This window comes from Hylobates moloch, unplaced genomic scaffold (genome assembly GCF_009828535.3).
Source record: "Hylobates moloch isolate HMO894 unplaced genomic scaffold, HMol_V3 SCAFFOLD_2, whole genome shotgun sequence".
Classification (NCBI taxonomy): Eukaryota; Metazoa; Chordata; class Mammalia; order Primates; family Hylobatidae; genus Hylobates; species Hylobates moloch.
The window spans coordinates 62,190,099-62,213,592 of NW_026652277.1; the positions used below are offsets into that span (position 1 = coordinate 62,190,099).

Genomic DNA, 23,494 nt, shown 5'->3' on the forward strand with positions numbered 1-23,494 from the left:
ATAGACTGGATTAAGAAAATGTGGCACATATACACCATGGAATACTATGCAGCCATAAAAAATGATGAGTTCATGTCCTTTGTAGGGACATGGATGAAGCTGGAAACCATCATTCTCAGCAAACTATCACAAGGACAAAAAACCAAATATCCCATGTTCTCACTCACAGGTGGGAATTAAACAATGAGAACACATGGACACAGGAAGGGGAACATCACACACCAGGGCCTGTTGAGCGGTGGGGGTAGGGGGAGGGATAGCATTAGGAGATAAACCTAATGCTAAATGATGAGTTAATGGGTGCAGCACACCAACATGGCACATGTATACATATGTAACAAACCTGCACGTTGTGCACATGTACCCTAAAACTTAAAGTACTATAATAGCAATTAAAAAAAACAAATAAAATTTACCACACCCCAAAAAAAATTAGGAATAACTGACTCTAAAAGACCTCTGACATAAAGTGCTTCAGTCAGTGGTACTCAAACTGGGTAAAAGAAATGATGAAAGGAATAGTTATATCTGTAAATATAAAAAATAGAAATAAAGAACTTCCATATAAGAATATGTTTAAAATATATTGCATTTATCAAAATAATGGATTTCTGTTACTCAGAAACAGCACTGCATACAGCTTAATCGTTTGAAATGGCAACTGTCCAATCAAACATCCATTAGGAAGACAGGTATCCTTAAACAGAGAAAATACACTAAGTCATACTCTTTCTTGTATTTTGTTTTGTCTTTTTGATAATTCAGCCAACTCCTGTAAAAACATTTATATTCTTCCTGGTACAGAATAGCTATTTATAGATCATTTAAGTTAATATAATGCAGGGCTCAAAATAATATTCGACATAGAATAGATAATTAAATACTTGTTAAATGGGTGTCAGAATAAATACAAATTATCATTAAGCATCTGCAAGTTAAATTTAATTTTCTCTTGTTTTTAATTATTATTCTATTTTTCTCCCACTTAAATATAGCTTACACACTTTATTCATATTTATTTTCCCAAATAATATTTTAAATATATCCTTTCTTGATTAAATTTCTTCAACTATTCTTGAATGCCTAGAGGATCAAGTTCAGGCTGTTTCCCATATCATTAATGTCAACAGGATATTCAATTGGAATTTTTTAACTGCTTTGCTCTCTCCTTTAAGGAACTATTATATAGAAAATGGATTTTTTACAGGTTAGGTAAAATTTCTGAAAGTAATGTATTTGGCTCCAACTTAAAAGTTCACAAAATCATTTTGAGATTCCATAATATTTGGAAACTGAAATTTTCTTTCTTCCATTTGCATATTCTAATGCTGTCTATGACAGAATAATTGGTCACCTATAAAGTGAATTACTGCTGAGTCAAATTGTCATCAATTAAGGTACTCAATTTTAATGATAACGATTAGGATTATATAACATATAGTTGAGAAGAGGCAGCTTTGATGATCATTCATTGTGGAAATGAATAATTTATCTTTATATACAACTATCTTTCTTATGACTGTAATTTCATGTTTAATTATATTTCAGAAAATTAGATACCAAATTGAAGTGTTGCATAAGTACCATGAATATTGGACAATTCTTTTGACCTCAGCTTGTATTTACTTTCTTTCAATGTCTTTTGTTCTCATTCAAAGTTATATTTAAGGAATCATAAAATGTTAGATAGGTCAAAAGTGACCTTAATGCATAGATAAATTTTCTGTGCACGGCATGTACCAATTCTTTATCAGTTCTTGAAAATAGTCATTTTATGTCTACTTGAATTATCAATTTATTGTTTTTTTCAGGCTTTGAGGGCAGGGTATTTCTAATATCTAATAGTCAGAAGCTGATTACATCCTAAAGGTGTGTTGTAGGCAAACCGATACCTTCCCACCCCTCAAAGATGTCCGCATTCTTATTCCAAGAATCTTGGAATACATTACGTTACATGGCAAAGGGAAATTAAGGTTACAGATGGAATTAAATTTGCTTATCATCAGACGTTGAGATTACTCAGGTGGACCCAATGTAATCACAAGAGTCCTTATACGTGGAAGAGAAAGACAGAGGGTTCAGAGTGATGTAATGTGAGAAGACTCAAGTGGCCATTGATGGCTTTGAACATGGAGGAAGGAGCCTATAAGCCAAAGAATACAAGCAGCCTCTAGAAGCTAGAAAAGGTGAGAATATCTGGACGTTCCTTGGAAGTCTCCAGAAAAGAATGCAGTCCTGCTAACACTTTGATCTTACTCTAACAGGACACATTTTGAACATCTGACCTCCAGAATTGTGAGATAAAACAATTTTGTTGTTTCTGGTAATTTGTTACAGTAGCAATAGGAAACTAATGGAGGCAGTGAGTAGTGTGGCTACATATAGGGAGCATGATACTCAGCTTGGCTTTTGAACTCTAATAAACCTAAATGCAGGTATTTTTTCCTCTACTAATTTACTAAAAGTATGACACTGGGTAACTAACTTAATCCTGTTCAATGTTGATTTCTTTGGCTATAACAATGCATACTTCAGCAGAATTTTATAATGGTTACATAAATACCTGGTGGGAAAGCACCTAGCCCTCGAGAACAGTAAGTGATAAACATTCTTGCTGCCATTTAAAGTTATTGTTCTATGCCAGGAATTGTATAGGTGTCTTACATTTGTTGTGACATTAATTCTTCCAGCAACTCCTTCAGGATGTCCTTACCCAAGATAAAACTTGGGTTCAGACAGGATAAGTGATGGGGCCAAAATTATGTCACCAGAAAGTGAAAGAGCCATAATTAAAACTTTTTTTAGAAAACTAAAACCATATATATGTGTGTGTGTGTGTGTGTGTGTGTGTATTGAGGGCCAGGCCATTGGTCAGACATCTAAAAGCTAATACTTCAATCTAGCCTCTTCCAAAAGAAAACCTCAAAGCAAAGTTTTCTCTCAATGCTTGATTTATTAAAAATGACTAATTAATAGAATGTCTGCACAACCTCTTGCCATCTTAAAACTGTATATATTTTGGACCACCCTGTACTTGAACTCCTTTATGAATGAAACTTTCATTCTATGCCAGGCATTGTTCTATGCCAGGCATTGTATAGGTGTCTTACATTTGTTATGACATTAATTCTTCCAGAAATTCCTTCAGGATGTCCTTATGCAAGATAAAACTTGGGTTCAGACAGGATAAGTGATGGGGCCAAAATTATGTCACCAGAAAGTGAAAGAGCCATAATTAAAATGTTTTTTTAGAAAATTTGGCAGCTAGCCAGTCTCTTCCATAAGACTTGAATAAACCAACTGAGGAAAGTAAAAGTAAGAACCTGTCAGCACATTGTTAAGGAGATGAAAAAAAAATGGTGAATCGGAGGCAGGACTAAATTGCAGTTCCCACTCTGACAGACACCTCACACTGTGCACTTTTGCTCCAAAAACTGCTGCAGGAATATATCAGGAAAGCTGAGAGATTCTATATACGCTTTGAAGGAAGTGGATTGCTCCTGCTGGGCCCAGGAAACAGCTCAAATACTGTGCTGGCATCCACAGCTGGAGAACTGAGGACAGTTCACATTTTTGGACTCTGTGGAGACACACCCAGTTCTATCCCAGAGCCTAGTAACCTTGCTGGGTGGCTGGATCCAGAATAGAAATACCAATCACTGCAGTTTGGCTCTCAGGAAGCCACATCCCTAGGAAAAAGGGAAGAGTACTACATCAAGGGAGCACCCTATGAGATAAAAGAATTAGAACAGCAGCCTTGAGCCCCAGATCTTCCCACTGACATAACCTACTCAAATGAGAAGGAACCAGAAAAATAATTCTGGTAATATGACAAAAGAAAGTTCTTTAACACTCCCCCAAAAATCACACTAGCTCACCAGCAATGGTTCCAAACCAAGAAAAAAGTCCTCAATTGCCAGAAAAAATAATTCAGAAGGTCGATTATTAAGCTAATCAAGGAGGCACCAGAGAAAGGTGAAGTCCAACTTAAGGAAATAAAAAATAATGATACAATATATGAGGGGAGAAATCTTCAGTGAAATAAATAGCATAAATAGAAAACAATCACAACTTTAGGAAATAAAGGACACGCTTGGAGAAATGTAGAATGTATTGAAAAGTCTCAGCAATAGAATTGAACGAACAGAAGAAAATACTTCAGAGCTTGAAGACAAGGTTTTTGAAATAACCCCATCCAACAAAGACAAAGAAAAAGAATTTTAAAAAATGAATAAACCCTCCAAGAAGCTTGGGATTATGTTAAATGACCAAACCTAAGAACAATTGGCATTCATGAGGAAGAAGAGATATCTAAAAGTTTGGAAAATATTTTCTGGGAAATAATCAAGGAAAAATTCCCTTGTCTTGCTAGAAATCTAGACATCCAAATACAAGAAGCTCAAACAGCACCTGGGAAATTCATCGCAAAAAGATCACCGCCCAGACACATAGTCATCAGGTTATCTGAAGTCAAGATGAAGGAAAGAATGTTAAAAGCTGTGTGGTAAAATCACCTGGTAACCTACAAAGAAAAACATACAACAGCTGATTTCTCAGCAGAAACCCTACATGCTAGAAGGGATTGGGGCTCTATCTTCAGCTTCCTTAAACAAAACAAAAACAAAACAATTATCAGCCAATAATTTTGTATTTAGTGAAACTAAGCTTCTTAAATGAAGGACAAATACAGTCTTTTTCAGACAAAGAAACCACTACCAAGCCAGTACTACAAGAATACCTAAAAGGAGCTATACATCTTGAAACAAATAATGGAAACACATCAAAAGAGAACCACTTTAAAGGATTACTCTCACAAGACATATAAAACAAAACAAAAACAGAAAAGCAACAGAAAAGAAAAAGATTTTCAGGCAACAAATAGCACAATGAATGGAATAGTACCTCCCATCTCAAAACGAATGTTGAATGTGAATGGTCTAAATGTTCCACTTAAAGGATACAGAATTGGCCGGGCATGGTGGCTCGTGCCTGTAATCCCAGAACTTTGGGAGGCTGAGATGGGTGGGTCATGAGGTCAAGAGATCGAGACCATCCTGGCCAAAATGGTGGAACCCTGTCTCTACTAAAATACAAAAAATTAGCCTAGCTTGGTGGCATGTGCCTGTAGTCTCAGCTGCTCAGGGGACTGAGGCAGAGGAATCACTTAAACCCGGGAGGCGGAGGTTGCAGTGAGCTGAGATCATGCCACTGCACTCCAGCCTGGTGACAGAGCAAGACTCTCTCTCAAAACAAAACAAAACAACAGCATTGCAGAATGAATAAGAATTCACCAACCAAGTATCTGCTGCCTTCAGGAGACTCCCCTAACACACAAGGACTCACAAAAACATAAGATAAAGGGGTGGCAAAAGACATTTCATGCAAATGGACACCAAAAGCAACCAAGAGTAGCTATTCTTATATCAGACAAAACAAAGTTTGAAGCAACAGCAGTTAAAAAACACAAAGAGGTACATTTTATAATGATAAAATGCCTTGTCACTGAAAAGTATCACAATCCTAAATATGTATGTACCTAAAACTGGAGCTCCCAAATTTATAAAACAATTACTATTAGACGTAAGAAATGGCATAGACAGTAATATTTTAATAGTGGGGGACTTCAATACTCCACTCACGGCACCAGACAGGTTGTCATCAAGAGAGAAAGCCAACAAAGAAACAATGGATTTAAACTGTGCCCTAGAACAAATGGACTTAACAGATATTTACAGAAAATTCTACCCAACAACAGCAGAATATACATTCTATTCATCAGTGCATGGAACATTCTCCAAGATAGACCATATGATCAGCCACAAAACAAGTCTCAATAAATTTAAGAAAATTGAAATTATATTAAGTACTCTCTCTGACCAAAGCAAAATAAAATTGGAAATCAACTCCCAAAGGAAACTTCAAGACCATGCAAATACATTGAAATTAAATAACTTGATCCTGAATGATCACCGGGTAAACAATGAAATCAAGATGAAAATGTAAAATGTTTTGAACCAAATGATAATAAACACACAACCTACCAAAACCTCTGGGATGCAGCAAATGTGGTGCTAAGAGGAAAGTTCATAGCCCTAAATGCCTAGAACAAAAAGTTTTGAAAGAGCACACATAGACAATCTAAGGTCACACCTCAAGGAACTAGAGAAAAGAGAACAAACCAAATCCAACCCCAGCAGAAGAAAAGAAATAACCAAGATGGGAGAAGAACTAAATGAAATTGAGACAAGGAAAAAAAAGATAAATGAAACAAAAATCTGGTTCTTTGAAAAGATAAATAAAATTGATAGACCATTAGCAAGTTTAACTTTGAAAAGAAGAAGGAAAATCCAAATAAGTTCAATTATAAATTAAATGGGAGATATTACAATCGACACCACAGAAATATGAAAGAACATTCAAGGCTACTCTGAACACCTTCATGCACATAAATTAGAAAACCTGGAGGAGATAGATAAATTCCTGGAAATATACAACCCTACTAGCTTAAATCAGGAAGAATTAGAAATCCTAAACATACCAATAATGAACAGCGAGATGGTAATAAAAAATTTCAACAGCAAAAAAAGTCCAGAACATGATGGATTCACAGCTGAATCTATCAGACATTCAAAGAAGAATTGGTACCAATTCCATTGACACAATTACATAAGATAGAAAAGAGGGAATCCTCCCTAAATTATTCTATGAAGCCAGTATCATCCTAATACCAAAGCCAGGAAAGGATATAGCAAAAACAACAAAAACTACAGGCCAATATCCCTGAAGAACACAGATGCAAAAATCCTTAACAAAATACTAGCTAACTGAATCCAATAGCAGAAAGATGATGCACTATGATCAAGTGGGTTTTAAACAAGGGCTGCAGGGGTGGTTTAAAATATGGAAGTTAATAGATATGATACACCACATAAACAGAATTAAAAACAAAAATCACATGATATCTCAATAGGCACAGAAAAAGCCTTTGACAAAATCAAGCATCATTTTATTAAAACTCTCAGCAAAGTCAGCACACAAGGGACATACCTCAATGTAATAAATACCATCTATGACAAACCCACGGCCACCATAATACTGAACAGGGATAAGTTGAAAGCATTTCTTCTGAGAAGTGGAACAAGACAAGGATGCCTACTCTCACCACTTCTATTCAACATAGTACTAGAAGTCCTAGCCAGGGCAATCAGACAAAAGAAAGAAATAAAGGACATCCAAATCATTAAAGAGGAAGTCAAACTGTCACTGTTTGCAAATAGTATAATTGTATACCTAGAAAACCCCAAGACTCCTCCAAAAAGCTCCTAGAACTGATAAATGAATTCAGCAAAGTTACTGGTTACAAAATTAACATACACAAATCAGTAGCTCTGCTATACAGCAACAGTGATCAAGCTGAACATCACATCAAGAACTCAACCCTTCAACAATAGCCGCAAGAAAAATAAAACACTTAGGAATATACCTAACCAAGGAGGTGAAATATCTCTACAATGAAAAACTACAAAACACTGGTGAAAGAAATCATAGATGACACAAACAAATGGAAACACATCCTATGCTCATGGATGGGTAGAATCAATATTGTGGAAATGACCATACTGCCAAAATCAATCTACAAATTCAATGCAATTCCTATCAAAATACCACCATCATTCTTCACAGAACTAGAACAAACAATTCTAAAATTCGCATGGAACCAAAAAAGAGCCTGCATAGCCAAAGCAATACTAAGAAAAAAAAATCTGAAGGCATCACATCTTCACATTACCTGACTTTAAACTATTCTGTAAGGCCATAGTCACCCAAACAGCATGATCGTGGTATAAAAATAGGCAGTTGGCCAATGAAATAGAATAGAGAATCCAGAAATAAAGCCAAATTCTTAACATCTAACTGAATTTTGACAAAGCAAACAAAAACATAAAGTGGGAAAAGGACACCTTATTCAACAAATGGTGCTGGGATAATTGATAAGCCACATGTAGGAGAATGAAACTAGATCCTCATCTCTCATCTTATACAAAAGTCAACTCAAGATAGATCAAGAACTTAAAATCTAAGATCTGAATTCTAGAAGATAGCATCAGAAAAACCCTTCTAGGCATTGGCTTAGGCAAAGAGTTCATGACTAGGAACTCCAAAGCAAATGCAAAAAAACCAAGTTAATAGGTGGGACTTAATTAAACTGAAGAGTTTCTGCACAGCAAAAGGAACATCAGCAGAGTAAACAGACAACCCACAGAGTGGGAGAATATCTTCACAATTCATACATCCAACAGAGGGCTAATATCCAGAATCTACAATGAACTCAAACAAATTAGCAAGAAAAATACAAACAATGTCATCAAAAAGTGGGCTAAATAGACATTTAGTGGGCTAAATAGACATAAATAGACAATTATCAAAAGGAGAGATACAAATGGCTAACAAACATATGAAAAAAATGCTGAACATCATTAATTATCAGGGAAATGTTAATCAAAATCACAGTGCAATACCACCTTACTCCTGCAAGAATGGCCATAATAAAAAATCAAAAAATAGTTGATGTTGGCATGGATGTGGTGAGCAGAGAACCGTTCTACACTGCTGCTGGGAATGCGAACTAGTACGACCGCTAAGGGAAATAGTGTGGAGATTCCTTAAAGAACTAAACGTAGAACTACTATTTGATCTAGCAATCCCACTACTAGATCTCTAACCAGAGGAAAAGAAACCGTTAGACGAAAAAGATACTTGCACATGCATGTTTATAGCAGCACAATTTGCAATTGCAAAAATATGGAACCAGTCCAAATGCCCATCAATCAACGAATGGACATATATGATGGCATACTACATATATACATATGATGGAATCCTACTCAGCCATAAAAAGCAGCAAATCAATGGCATTTGCAGCAACCTGGATGGAACTGGAGACTATTATTCTAAGCAAAGTGATGCAGAAATAGAAAACCAAGCATCATATTTTCTCACTCATAAGTGGAAGCTAAGCCATGAGGATGAAAAGGCATAAGAATGATATAATGGACTTTGAGGACTTGGGGGAAAGGGCGGGAGGGGTGTGAGGGTTAAAGGAGTATACATTGGGTTCAGTGAATGTTGCTTGGGTGATGGGTGGACCAAAATCTCACAAATCACCACTAAATATTTTACTCATGTAAGCAAATACCACATGTTCCCTCAAAACCTATGGAAATAAAAAAAAAAATTTTAAAAAAGTGAACGGCTCTCTGCCAGAGATGGAAAAGCAATCAATTATATCCTTAGGCTTTTAATCTGAGCAAGAGGATGGTGCAGTTAATGGACACGGAGACAAGGATATACAACTTGACATCTAATTTAATTTTTCAGATTTCCAGTCTTTTACATGCTAAGTGTGTAAGGTGGAGTGTCAAAAGGCAATTCAGGAGAAAGCATACACTACACCCATCTCATGGCATTCAGTGGCTTTCTCTCACTTTCTGAGTCTGGGTTCAGAATCTGAACTCTAGCACTCTCCTTCTCCCTTAAAAATGATTTTGGTCCCAACAATAACTCTCTATGCTACATGAAACTCTTTGTAGATTGAAGACTGGAATTTATTTTTGACAATTTTTGTCGAGTTACTTTTAAGATAAGTATAATAAAAAAGACAATGCAAATAATTCACTTTTCTTTCAAATTATTCTATAAAACATGCTTTTTAGCCACGGGAAATATTCTATGTGGCTTAATGTGTTGTTAGATGGGTAAAGGGATTCTTTGAATGGAAGAATCATCATGAGTACAGAGGAAATAGGACTTACTTCCAACCCTGTAGGTAAAGGAAAAACTTTCCTTTTATGAAATTTGAACTACTGATAAATCATTCCTAATTCTCTTATGCTTTCCAGACATATTCCTGAGTGATCGATTAAGTATCCACGATTACCCATTTCTTACTCTTTGCTTTGTCTTGACCAAATATTATTGTGGCTTCTTTCCTTCCTACAGGCCTCAAAATTGTGCTGCTCTTCAAGCCTAAGCAAGCACTAAAAATTGGAATGTGCCCCTTAATTAGCCTATCCTAAGAATCAGCAGACCACAGTGGAATACTTTTCTTATCAGATTCCACTGGTTGTTTTCCCTTGCTTCCCCAAATTCTCCTTAAAGGCTCTACTAATCTTTGCTTACCACCTTTCTCTATCCTATAAGAGAAAATTCTTTTTATGTTTGATTTTGACATGCTTGCACATTTTTGAGATCATTTCTTTCTTCCTATTTTAATGGTCTTTCAATTGAATAAATAAATAACTCTCAATGTATATTTGTATTTGACGTGATACAAGATTCTTGCCTAAAGCTTGTGCCTTGGTTAAAGTTATGCATATAAAAAAACTGCAAAAATTATTCTAAAATATATGATCAGAATTTACAATAAATTGCTGCTATCTCTACCACTTTTTTTTAGGTCAACCTCTGACCTCTCATCCTAAATTATTTTGGTAGATTTCCAATGGTCTTCCTTATTATCTCTCTGCATGCTCTCTTATCCTAACTGCCATATTCCTGCTGTTATCATATGCCTAAGTACTCGTCCAATCACTTGACATTTTAGTTACATGATATTCTAACTGTCTGAAGATTCCCTCTATTTTATCCACCTATCTCCAAAAATAGACAAAAAGCTCTTGAGGAATGTAGTAGTTAAGTTCTACAATTAAACCTGCTTGGATGTTTAGTTTAAATGCTTTTTAAATTCTTGTTCTAAGTTAGCATAGCCAAATTAATTTCTTCAACATCTTCCACATAAACCAAACAAACCATATACATGGCAAAATTCCTTGGGGAAAAAAAGAAACAAATACATAAATAACAGCCAACCATTATTTCTTTTTTGAAAGGCATAAAAGTGCTTTGCACTTTTATTTGCTAATCCAGTCCTGACATGTTGTACCCATTTGTTTTTTCTCCTTTGTTGATTTGGTCTCTCATTCAATCCATCATTAAATCTATTAATTTCCTTTACAAAGACTCATTTTCCATGTTTCTTTTAAGTCTTTCCATAACCTATTTCAGTCTCCTCCTTAAATATAGCCTACATATTTCATTTACATTTATTGTTCCAAAATAATATTTTAAATATATCCTTTCTTGATCAAATATCATCAGCTATTACCTAATGCCTAGAGTATCAAGTTCAGGCTCCTTCCCATATCATTACTGGCAACAGAGAATTCGATTAGAATAAAATCTACAACTGCATTGAAAAATAATTGAAATTCCATGGATGATTTCAACAGTAAATCATAGGACAGTGTTCATATTTTTTAGTTTACTTTGTTTTATAGTGAAAAACTAATTTTTCCTAGAAATACCATTTTTTCCTAGAAATTTAAAACATTTTGTGTTGCATATAAATAGGTAAAATGGAATTGACTTTCTAAAAAGGAAATTGATAACATTCTCCTCTCTCCTTTTTGATATTATATTAGTGGTTTTTATACTAACTACTTACTAGAATTACTTAAGACAAAAATTCTCAAAGTTATTATGTTATACATAACATAGGGATATTATTAAAATGCAGATTCTGATTCATGTGGTTTAAATGTGGTTTAGACTCTACATTTCTCACAAGATCTCAGATAGTGCTTGTGTAGCTTGTCCAGAGATTGCATTTTAGGAGGAAAAGTTTTAAACAACATCCAGAGATAGCTTTAGTGGCAGTGAAGCCTGCAGTCACAATTATGTACCTTTCTGATCAAGGGCTTTTATGTAATATGTCCTTCAATAGCATTACTAGTTCTACAAAGAGTACAAGTATTATTACAATACCTATTGTGTTGATGAGGAAATTGAAATTTGGAAAGGATTAGTAATACTTCAAGATCATGAAAATAGTAGTTGTCAGGAGCAGGATACAAACACAGGGGTTCCCCTCCTCAGAGCCCAGCCTTTTAATCATAACAGGACAGAAGATTTCCCTCAGAAGCATTTATATAAATGAATACATTTCAATGAGCTATCCCAGGCTACATTTCTAAAGCTAGAACTGTTTTATGACTTGTTTGTGTGTTTCTTCTTCTTAAGTGTCAGCATTGATATTTTTGAAAAGTAAACAAAAAATCACTAGACTCATCTTACCTCTATACACATGCCCTGTGGTTGCTGAGCAACAAATGCCAAAAAGAAATTCCTACAAAATAGCGAGAATGAACTCGACTGGATGATTTTACAATAAACACTGTGATGACAAAGTAACCAGGAAACAAATGGATCCATCACATGTTAATTAGTTTAGACATGTGAGAATAAGATGAGGGAAAAAGTCATGCTACAGTAACCAAGCATAGAAATGATTACATATATAATATGTTTGCGTGGACAACATTCTATTTTATTTCAACAAATATATGTCCAAGATGAAACAACTCCGACAAAAATTATGCTAAAATCCTTCCAAAATTTAATCTATTTTCTAGGAAATAGTGATAATTGACATAAAATAATTGGAGTCATTATATATTTTTAAAAGTTTTTCTAAAAATTATGATTAATATTGTACTTTTAATTTCTTCCATTGACTTTAAAATATTTTGTCATAAAGTAGATGTAAATATTTGCCAAAATTCTGTAATCTCTTGATTACTACTATGTAATAAAATAACTTATAGTTAGAGCCAAATAGTTCTAGGTGTTTAGTATAATAATATAAATCATACATAATAACTGGATACTTATGTTTGCAAATTCAATTTACTTCCCTGGAGTTTTTAAAGACTCATATTTCTCCATGGAAGCCACGTGTTGCCATGATTGCACTAGATGGGAAGGAGGAAAAAAAAAAGAACTTTCACTAAGTTCCTAGATAAATTTGTTCAAAAACAAACCAACTTGTGACTGGTTGGATAATTCAAACACTTAGAACTCAATATTAAAAACTCATTTGTAAATTGAAGACAAATTATAAAGCCTAATCCATTGTTTCTGTGTGTGCCACACGGAACCATGAGAATCAGCATCAGCTGGAGCCTATTATAATGAAAATTCTTAGTCTCACTTTCCAAACTTGCTGAATCAGAATCCTGGGTTTACACCAGAAACTTGCATTTTAACAGTATCTCTAGGTGATACTTTCTGTACTGTAAAGTTTGAAAAAACACATAATCAACTCACAAATGCATTATTTGTCCTTAGACTTCATCCCACAAATAGAACTTATGGCTCAACGTGTCAGATTTATTAGGAAAGTATTTATAAGGTAAAGCTTCTATGTTGTAATTGAACAGTCCTATTGGAAATAATAGTTATTCTCTGGGTAAATACAAAAACATAAATTATTTCTTAAGGCAAATAAATAATTCAATTCAAAATAGATTTATTCTAAGCACTGGAGATGCAAGTCTCTTCTTGTGCTCAAAATAATATCATCTCTCATCACTTCTTAATGGAAAAGAGATATATAGTTCAGTAACTTGAAATATGTCTTACTTTGAAGAGTAAACACTGCTTTGGATATGTTTGAGTTGTCAAATGATTTCTCCCCTTTCTTCTTTCCTTCCTGTCTTTCTCCTCTACTTTTTTCACTCTTTATTCCTTCACTAACAATTTAAACAACAATGTAAGGCACTGTTGTAGTACTTCTATAATATTCATGTTCTAGTGAACACAAAGCAAACTAATAGTCCAAAGGCACTGACAAAAAACAAGTACCCAGTAAAAATATTGTTATATTTTAATATAACATTTTACAACTACAATCAAACTTAAATCATCTATATTTTATGTTGGAACACCAAAATATAGGCATTATTTCACACACCGTTTCCTGTTTCCCCAAGTTAGGGAGTGTGGGAATTGTGTATGACAGTTTGAACAAACATAATGGACTGGATACACAAGAGTGACCTTCCCTCCAGGAACAGTAGGCCATTTTGGAAGAGTGATGGATCAGACATGTCTTCATCTTCACATTTTATAATTAAATAAACCAGGTATCTAATTCTTTATAACCAAACACTATGCTCTTTGAAAATGCAATGCCTTTCATTTATAAGGGAAATGGGAAAAAATAGTGAAGGCTTCATCACAAGCATGTCATTAAATTGATGTCTTAAGGATGCAACCAATGAATAGGTATTTCCAGTCACATTTATGCTGGGCTTTCCTCCTATTCTTCTTGTTTCTTCTTTTCTATTTCTACTACGATGAAATTTATGAAAAAAATCTATGATGTTTATTTGAATAAAAATATCTTATATTCCAGTTTCCATATTAAGAGGAAAAATACTTCAAATGACTAATGTGAAGCAACATTGGACTGTATTCTATATAACATGAAACATTCATGACTCTGGTGATACAAAGTAAATGCTCTTTTCTGCTCCTAAGGAGGTTACAGTTTAATTTATAAAACATACAAGGTTAAAGGCAACTGCACATCAATCTAGAGGAGTGTTTATTATATTAGTCTAAATTGAGAGAAGAAGGAACTCTTCTTCCCACACATGAACTGCAGACTTTGGACTTATCAGCTTATTGATTTTAATCAATTATGAAAAGAAATGAAATCATACAAGAAAGATGTGTACAACCAGAAAAAAAGAAGGTTGAGAAAAGATCCCCTAGACGACACTGATGTAGCACGTGACAGCAAATAGAAAGCCCATGAAAATCTCTGAGAGGGAAAAGAATAGTGTAGTATTTTCAAGCAATATACATACATAATGGAAAAAAAAGGGATTAAATTTCAAGGGGAAAATGTTAATCACAATGACTAAAAGTTGTAGTGAAATAGGGGATTCTGTAATTTCTTTAAACTACAATTTAGTTACCCACACCATGTTATAATAATAGTTGAAAGTGAATTAAATGGAAGTATGTATTTCATATATTAATATATAATATGAAATATGATTTATATATTTATATATTATATTTCATATATATGAGAAATTAAAAATATAAATTATTTAAAGGTAAATATTAAGTTGTTTTGTTATTATTTTTAGCATGATAGTATTCATTTGAAAGAACATCTTAGTTTCAAAAATTTCTCTGAGAATAAAGGAGAAAATGCAAAACAAAGATAATGAAAAAATATCTTTGGAAAACAGGAGGGTCATTTTCACCTTAAAGACTTTGAGAATTAGAAATCTGATCAGATATAGATTAATTTATTAAAAGTGAGAGTAAGAAGTTTAAGACACTTATGCCTAATGAATTCATTTTTCTCTTCAAATACATATATTGTTATTATTATTATTATTATTTTGAAATTGACTACTGAGTGAGATGAGTTGGATCCTTCAGAAAACGAATATTGGGGCAATTTATTGTAGGTTAATGAAAGAGGTATTGCATCAAATACATGGAAAAAACTTGGTGAGCAATGTTGTACTCCAAATTTAGAAAACAAAAAATCACATTTTTTCTATATATCTAGGTTTTGATAAAGAAACATGATATAAAATTTAGGGATTTATAGGATTGAGATATTAGCAAGTAGAGTTACCCAAACCCAGAAGCTCACTGGAGTTGTTTGAGTTATTGCAAGCATATAGTGAATGAAAAATATGAAGTACTGGGTTAGAGGAATATAAAATAAATTTTAAAAGGAACACGTAGAATAAAAGGACATAAAAATAGGAAGAGCCCACAGATTTCTGTAAGGCCCAAGTGTGGATATCTATGATTCAACCCTTGATTCCGTTCCAAAATATAAATAAGATTATAACTTTCTCCAATGTCATCCATCTCAAATCAAAGACTTAACATGGGCCACAAAGCTTTAGTTACCTGCATATCTCTTATGCTGACGTAATTTATTTTGATCCACTTGCCTTCTCTGTCCATATTGGTCTCCTTGAATTTGTCCCTAATGAAACAAACATGTTTCTATCACAATAAATTTGCATTTTCTATTTTTCTGCTGGAAAATTTATTTCTCCATATTCGCTCTCATGCTTAGTTCATATCTTTCATAAAATGTCACTATGTCGGAGAAGCTCTTGTTGACTATCCTGTTTAAATTTGTTTCTGTGCCCTAGACATGCTTATACTTCTTCGGCACACATATCATTGCCTAAGATATGCACTATTTATTTACTTTGTATCTGCATCTCCCAACTACAATGTAAACTCTCCAAAGACAGGACTTTTGTCTCTCTTTGTCTGCAGCATCCAGAAGACGGCCTGACAGCTGGAGTCATTCAATAAATATTTCTTGAATAAAAGTCATTGCTGAAAAACTAATGGAGGGCATTAGATGGTTTACATGCAGAGTGCCTACATACTGCTGTAGAGTGACATAGTAGTTATCTTCTGACCTACAGGGACTGAGATGAAAAATGTGAGTGCTTTGGAGGCTTAACAACTGTGACGTGGCAAAGGAAACCATGGGCAAATCAAATCTTGGCATAAATAGCTCTAATAATAAGTGAGTTTGAGTACCATGTTTGTAACATATAAAATATGACAGACTAAATTATAAATAAGGGCCTCTGACATTATGTGCTTCAATCGGTGCTAGTCAAACTGGGAAAGAAGATGATGAAAGAAATCATTATTCCTATAAATATAAAAGAGAAAAATAAGGAGCATACACGTAAGAATGTGCTTGAAATTTATTGCTTTTAGAGAAGAAGTGATTTCTATTATTCAGAAACAGCACTGAAAACGGCTTAACAGTTTAAATTGCAATTATATCATCAAATGACAATTGAAAAGGCTACTATCCTGAAACAAGGAGTATACAGTAAATTATAGTCTGCTTTTCATTTGCATTGCTCTTTGATGATTCTTCAAAAAGTGGTAGTAGTGTGATATGGTATGAAGGATGAGAATATGCATGTAGAAGTGGTATTTGCCAATCAAACCTGCACAGAAAAAAAAATAACAGATTATCTGTAAAATTTTTACTCCTGTAAATACATTTATATTCTGGCCTCGTACAGAGTAGATATTATAGACAATTATAGTTTATAAAATGCAGGGCCCAAAATAATATTTGACACAGAGTAGACAATTAAATGCTTATTAAATTGGTACCTGAATAAATAAAAATTATCATTCAGCATCTACAATTTAAATTCAAATTTAAGTTGTTTTTCAATCATCATATTTTTATTCTTCTACTTAAATATAGCCTACACATTTCATTTATATACATTTCCCTTAAATCATATTTCAATACATCTTTTCTTGATTAAATGTCATCAGCTATTACCTAAAACCTAGAAGATCAAGTTCAGGCTCTTCCCCATATCATTAATGGCAAAAGATAATTGAATTGGAATATAATCTCCGAAATGCACTGAAAAATAATTGAAATCTTTTGGACTATTTTAGCTTTGTAGAACAATCCTCCCTTATCTCCAACAGTTTGCTCTATTTTGTTTTGAAATATTATTTTTCATAGAATTTAGAACATTTAATGTTGTGTAGAGATAGGTAAAACTGACTTTTTAAAAAGAAATTGATAACATTTCCATATTTTCATAGCCTTTCATAGCATTAACATAGTATTATGTTAATAATTTCTATAGTAATTGCTCAGTAGAGTTACTTAGGGTATAAAATGCAAATTTCTCACAAGTTCCCAGATGGTTCCCAGATGGAAGCTTCTCCAAAGATTGCATTTTGGGAGTGAAAACTTTAAGCAACATCTAGGTACAGATTTAGTAGCAGGGAAGCCCTGCAGTTATAACTACAAACCTTTCTGATCAAGAGATTTTATGTGATATGTCTTTCAAAAGTGTCACCAATTCTAAAAAGCACATTTAAGTGTTATCATAATACACAATTTTTTGATGAGAAAACTGAGGTTCGGGAGCATTAGGAGTAGTTCAAAGTCATGAAACTAGTAGTTGTCAGGGCCAGGATACAAACCCTGGTGTTCCCCACCCTATAACCCAGCCTTCTAACCATAGCAGGACAGAGACTTTATCTCAGAAGCATTTATATCAATTAATACACTTCAAGGAGCTATATAGCTGGCTGCTTTCTTATACTGGAACTGCTGTTGGTTTAATGGCTTGTTTTTGTTTTTCTTCTTTTAACTGTCAGCACTGATATAGAAAGTAAAAATGTCACTAAACCCATCTTACCTCAATAATCATGTCCTGTAGTTACTGATAATATTAAAAGGGATATTGTTGGTATGGTGGTTGGTATGGTTGTGGGTATAGTGGTTGTTCTGGAAATTGCTGATAAGGGCCAAACCCATTCTGTATACACACAAGGAGAAAAAAAATTGCAGAAAATTGAGATAATGGCAGTGCAAGCGTTTTTATTAGAAGCTTAGATTGTTAAAGTTTTAGGAACTTACATAATACTTATAAGATTTTTTTTCCAAACTTTTAATTAGATTTTTCTTTTTGGTTATAAACACATTTTAAAAGCAGGTAAAAATGACTGAGTATTTACCTTTGTACAGTATATTCACAGTTTTGTGGTTTTATTTTACATGCAGGAACACTGATTATAGGCTACCACTCCAAAGAGGTTTTAAATTTTCTTCAAAATACTACCTCCCAGCAACCATTTTGCCCACCTTTGAGTATTACAGGAAGGCGACATTTACTAAATTCAGCTTATGTGGTGTTTCTTCAAGTCACTCTTTTAATGAGCTTACTGTCTCTTATGAGTCCTACATTCTTTAATACTTCTTTCTTCTGTTAACATAAATAAGTATCATCTCTTTTAGAGCATCTTTTTATTTGGTGTTATTTTAATCCATGTATACACTATATTAGTTAGGAGATCTTTTGCAACCCTATCACATTGACATTATATGTCAACATACTGGGACATCAAGATACATACATTAAGAAAAATGTTAAAGAAATGAAGTTTGCTGTCTCATTTATCATGGCCTGTTTAATTTAATGAGTTTATCACCCTCAAAAAAAATCAGAAGGTGCACACTTACCATATTTTATGTGTAATTATCAGCCTTTATGCTCCATGAGGCATATATTATAATTAATAGAATTAGAATTTCAACTATTTTTTAGATCAATGTGATTACTTAGGAGATGATACTTGAGGGCTCAGAGAGTAACTGGTTTCTTCAGGTTGGCACTATGAGTTTCAATTTAAATGTTGTTAGGACACAATACATTTGTGACTGTTTCCTGTGTATCATAAATAGAGGAAAACAAAGCACACTTTTGCAACTACTACACATATTTGAGAAATAAGTATTGATTCTTCTAGAAGAATTGGTAATCAGAGAATACAATTTATTTGGACTACACAGCATTATCAGAGAATACTTACATTGAATCTTCCAAATCTACGAAAAAATTTCTGCGAAAAATGAAGAAAAGTTTAATAATTCAGTAGAAACGTAGGGAGGACAAAACTGAAAACAAGTTTTCCAGTGAATGAAAATGACTCACCTCTTCAGATGAATCAGCTCCCTTAGAAAACAGAAAATGAGACAATAGTTAGTATCTCAATGTTATAATTCCAGACTGAGTACAAAAATGAACTCAGCAGCTACAGTTGTGAGTAAATAGGATGTAGGCAAATCATCGATAGACACTAAATTAGTTATTTTTGCTTCATGACATCTTTAAAATGAGTTAAGAGTATACTTTTCTGTAATTAGTGTGCTATATTCAAATATAAATTATTTGGATTTATACTTCTTTTGTGTGTGAAAGGGAGTAAATGGTTATCACTGGTGAATGAAGAGTGAAATTTTATATTTTTTTCATAAGAATATGTTCTCAGTAGCTCAAAGGCTACTTACATATAACTTTTATTTACTGACAGAGACAAGCATTATGTTTTTCTCTGTTTTCCTTACATTTTTATTTTTTATTTTTTAGACACCTATCCTTTTATAACAAATAATGTGCAATACTGTGATTTTATAATCAAATTAGTTTTTGAAATATCTGTTAGGATTTACCAGGTAAGTTGAAGTATTTTTATTCTTTCGTGGGCAATTTCCCACTAATGTCATAGAAAGAAAAGGAACAGGAGAAAGAGAAGGAAGTAGAGTAGAAGAAAGAGCTCCAGAGAAGTCAAGTGCTTTACCTAGTGATACACAGTAGTAAATGACAATACAAGCTGGGAACTCATAACATTAATAGACCTGAAGTTTTGTTTTACAGTTAAAAATAAGCAGCTTTATTTTAGAAAGTGTGTGCTAAATAATTGTGTACTAATTTTAAGTTAGTTTTGCAAGGAATGACTTGAAAATTTCTACTTTGACATCTTCTAATACTTGAATTCCATTCAAGTTCACCTAGTTCATTCCTGAGATTTCTAGCTTCAGATTGTCTAGAACATTACATGTTTAAAGATACTTTTACAAGCTCTCAGTTCCACATGTTTAAGAAGTTCAGTAAAACTTTCTTTTATTTCACACTAAGCTAAATATTCTTTAGTGTCTGTAGGTGAAGAATGACTATTTATTCTAAATCCTTAATTCATGTAGGTTAATACAAAAAAAAGGTTCATATGGAAACATTTAAACATATAAAACTGTATTCAAGTAAACACAATATATGCCAGAACACAAGGAATAGAGAGACTCTTGGGATAGGTACTGAGAACATGTTCTTCAAATGTCCTGATATACTTACAATCATGGAAACCATGAGAGCCAAGATGAAGGCAAAGACAAGGAACTTCATAGTTGGCTGGGTTCTCTGAAAACATATGTGGAAATTCAGTGTCACATTTTTTCTTGCATTCACTCATCAAAAGTTTATTGATTATGCTATGCTCCAAAGCACTGGGAGACACACTCCAGATAGAAAATTAAAACCCATTGCCTGACATCATGAAACTTGGAGACTTGTTGGAGACATTGATAAGTAAAAGTGAGTGCTCTGATATGAAATGCTAAGGCGTTAGAGAAACACACAAATCAACACCTTACACAGACCAAGAGAATAGGGGTATGAAGGTAAAGAAGAAAGTAAAGCTGGAGTTGGGTTATGTGGGATGAGTAAAGGGGTGTTGGGTGACTGCAAGAAAATGAAAAAAAGAGAGGATACCATACTGAAAGTGCAAACAGTTCAAAATGTAGGGAAGATAAAACATGATTACTCAGGTTTTGTGACATTATGGGGCGCCTTAAATAATGACATTAGGGATGATATTTAAGGTACAGTGTAAAGAGATGTTTGGATGTTAGAATGACCAGCAATGGGCAATTGCTTTATAACAACGTTACTGAAAATGACCCAGATTTCTGTCTTGAGAGTTGCAAAAGTGGTGTAACCTTCAGATTAGAATATTAATGATATTGGGTAGAGAACAATACAACTGATAAGAAGTCACAGAGAAAGTATTCATACCTCCTTTGAGAAGTTGAATTGGTGAAGATGACTTAATATTTTAAATAATCTCATTCAACAAAATTAACCTAATCTGGGACTGTGATATGTTATCATAAACAGTATAAGCCAGTTAACCCAGTTCCTTTGTTATTAAACAAAAAAGTTAGATTATTTATTTGTAAATTATAAACATCAAAATAAAGACATTTTCAGTGAAACACATAATTGCCACAAGACTTACAAATAAATGACATTTTTACCTGTTTATTGAAAACTATAGAGTAATTCATATAAAGGTAATGGTCTTCATTATTCTAATCTCTTTTACCAATAACTTGTGATAAAACATTACAAGAATATTTTTTACCTAATTATAAAAAAATTACTGTTATTAATAACCCCAAATCTCCAAAACATAAAGCAGAACTCATGATTTATGGCATTTGCTTTGTTACTTATTCACTGATTTGCCTCAGTTATTTAAATTGAAATTTCTGGCCGGGCATGGTGGCTCATGCCTGTAATCACAGCACTTTGGAAGGCCAAGGCGGGCAGATCACCTGTGGTCAGGAGTTCAAGACCAGCCTGACCAACATGGAGAAACCCTGTCTCTGCTAAAAATAATAATAAAAATTTAGCCGGGCATGGTGTTGAGCGCCTATAATCCCAGCTACTTAGGAAGCTGAGGCAGAAGAATCACTTGGGCCTGGGAGGTGGAGGTTGCAGTGAGCCGAGATTGTGCCATTGTACTCCACCCTGGGCTATAAGAGCAAAACTCCGTCTCAAATTTAAAAAAAAAAAAAAAGGAAATTTCTGGTATTAGAGTAACCGTAAAAATAATATGTAACTGGGGGTTTTTCTATCACCTCATAGCTAAACCTACCCATCAGTCATTTTATGATACAAAAAGCATATAAACTTTAGTGTTTTTTATACCTGTAAATTTTATTGAAAGTATGGAATAAAAAAATGCTCATAGAAGAGTAGTTTTCTTTTACTAACCTTGATAAACTGAAAGATGGATATATAGACATAGATACATAAATATATATGTAATGGTTTTAAAAAAATATTTCCCCAATGAAAAATAATAAAAATATGAAATAGTAACATCTTTCTTTTCTGCCATATCACAACTGAATGAAAACAACTTAAATAATATAGTAAGGTGGTAAAGCATGACTGTTATACAATATTTTTTATTATGCAGAATGACATAACTGTTTAAAATGATGGAAAGTTCAATGAAAAGGTAGTGGGAAATGTTTATTTATGGGAAAAAAGGAAAATTTTAAAACTTAAACTTGTGAAACAATATATACATTTGCAAAAAAGAGAATGTATGCTATTTTCTTAAAATATGAACTTTGAATTTAAGTTAAAGGTAAAAGTAGTAAGTAAGAGAGTAGATGGCAGTATGTAGACAAGGAAATAAAAAGCTTTTTAGAAAGTTCCATCAGGAGAGAAGCTGGAATATGTCTCCTTATTCCACATTATTTACTTTGCATGATGATTGCTGATTTCAGTGTATGGTTATTGAGATTCTCAACTTACCTTCAGATCCTAAGAGGCACATCATTTCTCTCATTTGTTTCTTTATGAGAAATTATCATTACATAAATACACATTTTTATAATTAGTTTTCAAAAGATTTTAGGAAGCAACACTCTAAGATATCATATTCGATTATACATGAACATATTACCTTTTACCCAAGATGAGACTACAGAAGTAGTGAAGTTGAAGCGAAGTGTCAAGAGATGATGTGCTTCCCTAGAGGGCCAATGTATTTAAACACTTTGAAATCCCCCATTTGTTTTTGTTAAATAATGACAATTATGAGATCACACTATGGAAACTAAAAGTAATGCCCAAAATCTGTCTCTACAAATGATAAAAATAACCATAACAAAGTGATTTTGCAATAGATGATTGTGAAGACAAAGTAATCAGGAAACAACTGGACCTATCACATGTTAATCCCAGTGTTAGTCTAGCCATGAATGAGTCAGACGACGGAAAAGTATGCTGGAGGAAACCAGGCATAGAAATGATTGCAGTGATAAAGATGTTTCCACAAGTATGTGTCCAAGGTGGAACAACTCTATGACAAAAATAATACTTACCATGTTATCAAGATTTTACATGTTCTCTGATAACTTGTGGTAACTGGCATAATAAAATTATAGTCATCATATATTTCA

The 23,494-nt window shown here is 33.4% G+C and overlaps 1 protein-coding gene across 2 annotated transcripts; it reads right to left on the bottom strand.

Annotated features, from left to right (window-relative positions):
- Nucleotides 1-16,478: 16,478 nt before the first annotated feature.
- STATH (statherin) lies at nucleotides 16,479-23,055 on the bottom strand. Of its 2 annotated transcripts, XM_032150799.2 has the most exons (6): nucleotides 22,996-23,055; nucleotides 20,589-20,654; nucleotides 19,392-19,412; nucleotides 19,270-19,299; nucleotides 18,096-18,215; nucleotides 16,479-16,865 (listed from the first exon to the last, which is right to left on the bottom strand). In XM_032150799.2, exons 2-5 carry the CDS (start codon nucleotides 20,637-20,639, stop codon nucleotides 18,129-18,131), a joined length of 189 nt encoding a protein of 62 aa, XP_032006690.1. In that variant the 5' UTR covers nucleotides 20,640-20,654; nucleotides 22,996-23,055; the 3' UTR covers nucleotides 16,479-16,865; nucleotides 18,096-18,128. The 2 variants fall into 2 exon arrangements, with proteins under 2 accessions (XP_032006690.1, XP_032006699.1); XM_032150808.1 differs by lacking the exon at nucleotides 19,270-19,299.
- Between the last annotated feature and the right edge of the window lie 439 nt (nucleotides 23,056-23,494).

Coding starts and splice junctions, on each gene's coding strand:
- STATH (XM_032150799.2), bottom strand. CDS start 20,639: ATGAAGTTCCTTGTCTTTGCCTTCATCTTGGCTCTCATGGTTTCCATG. Junction 19,300..19,391: donor GAGCTGATTCATCTGAAGAG/GTGAGTCATTTT, acceptor CATTTTTCGCAG/AAATTTTTTCGTAGATTTGG. Junction 18,216..19,269: donor GTAGATTTGGAAGATTCAAT/GTAAGTATTCTC, acceptor GTGTGTATACAG/AATGGGTTTGGCCCTTATCA.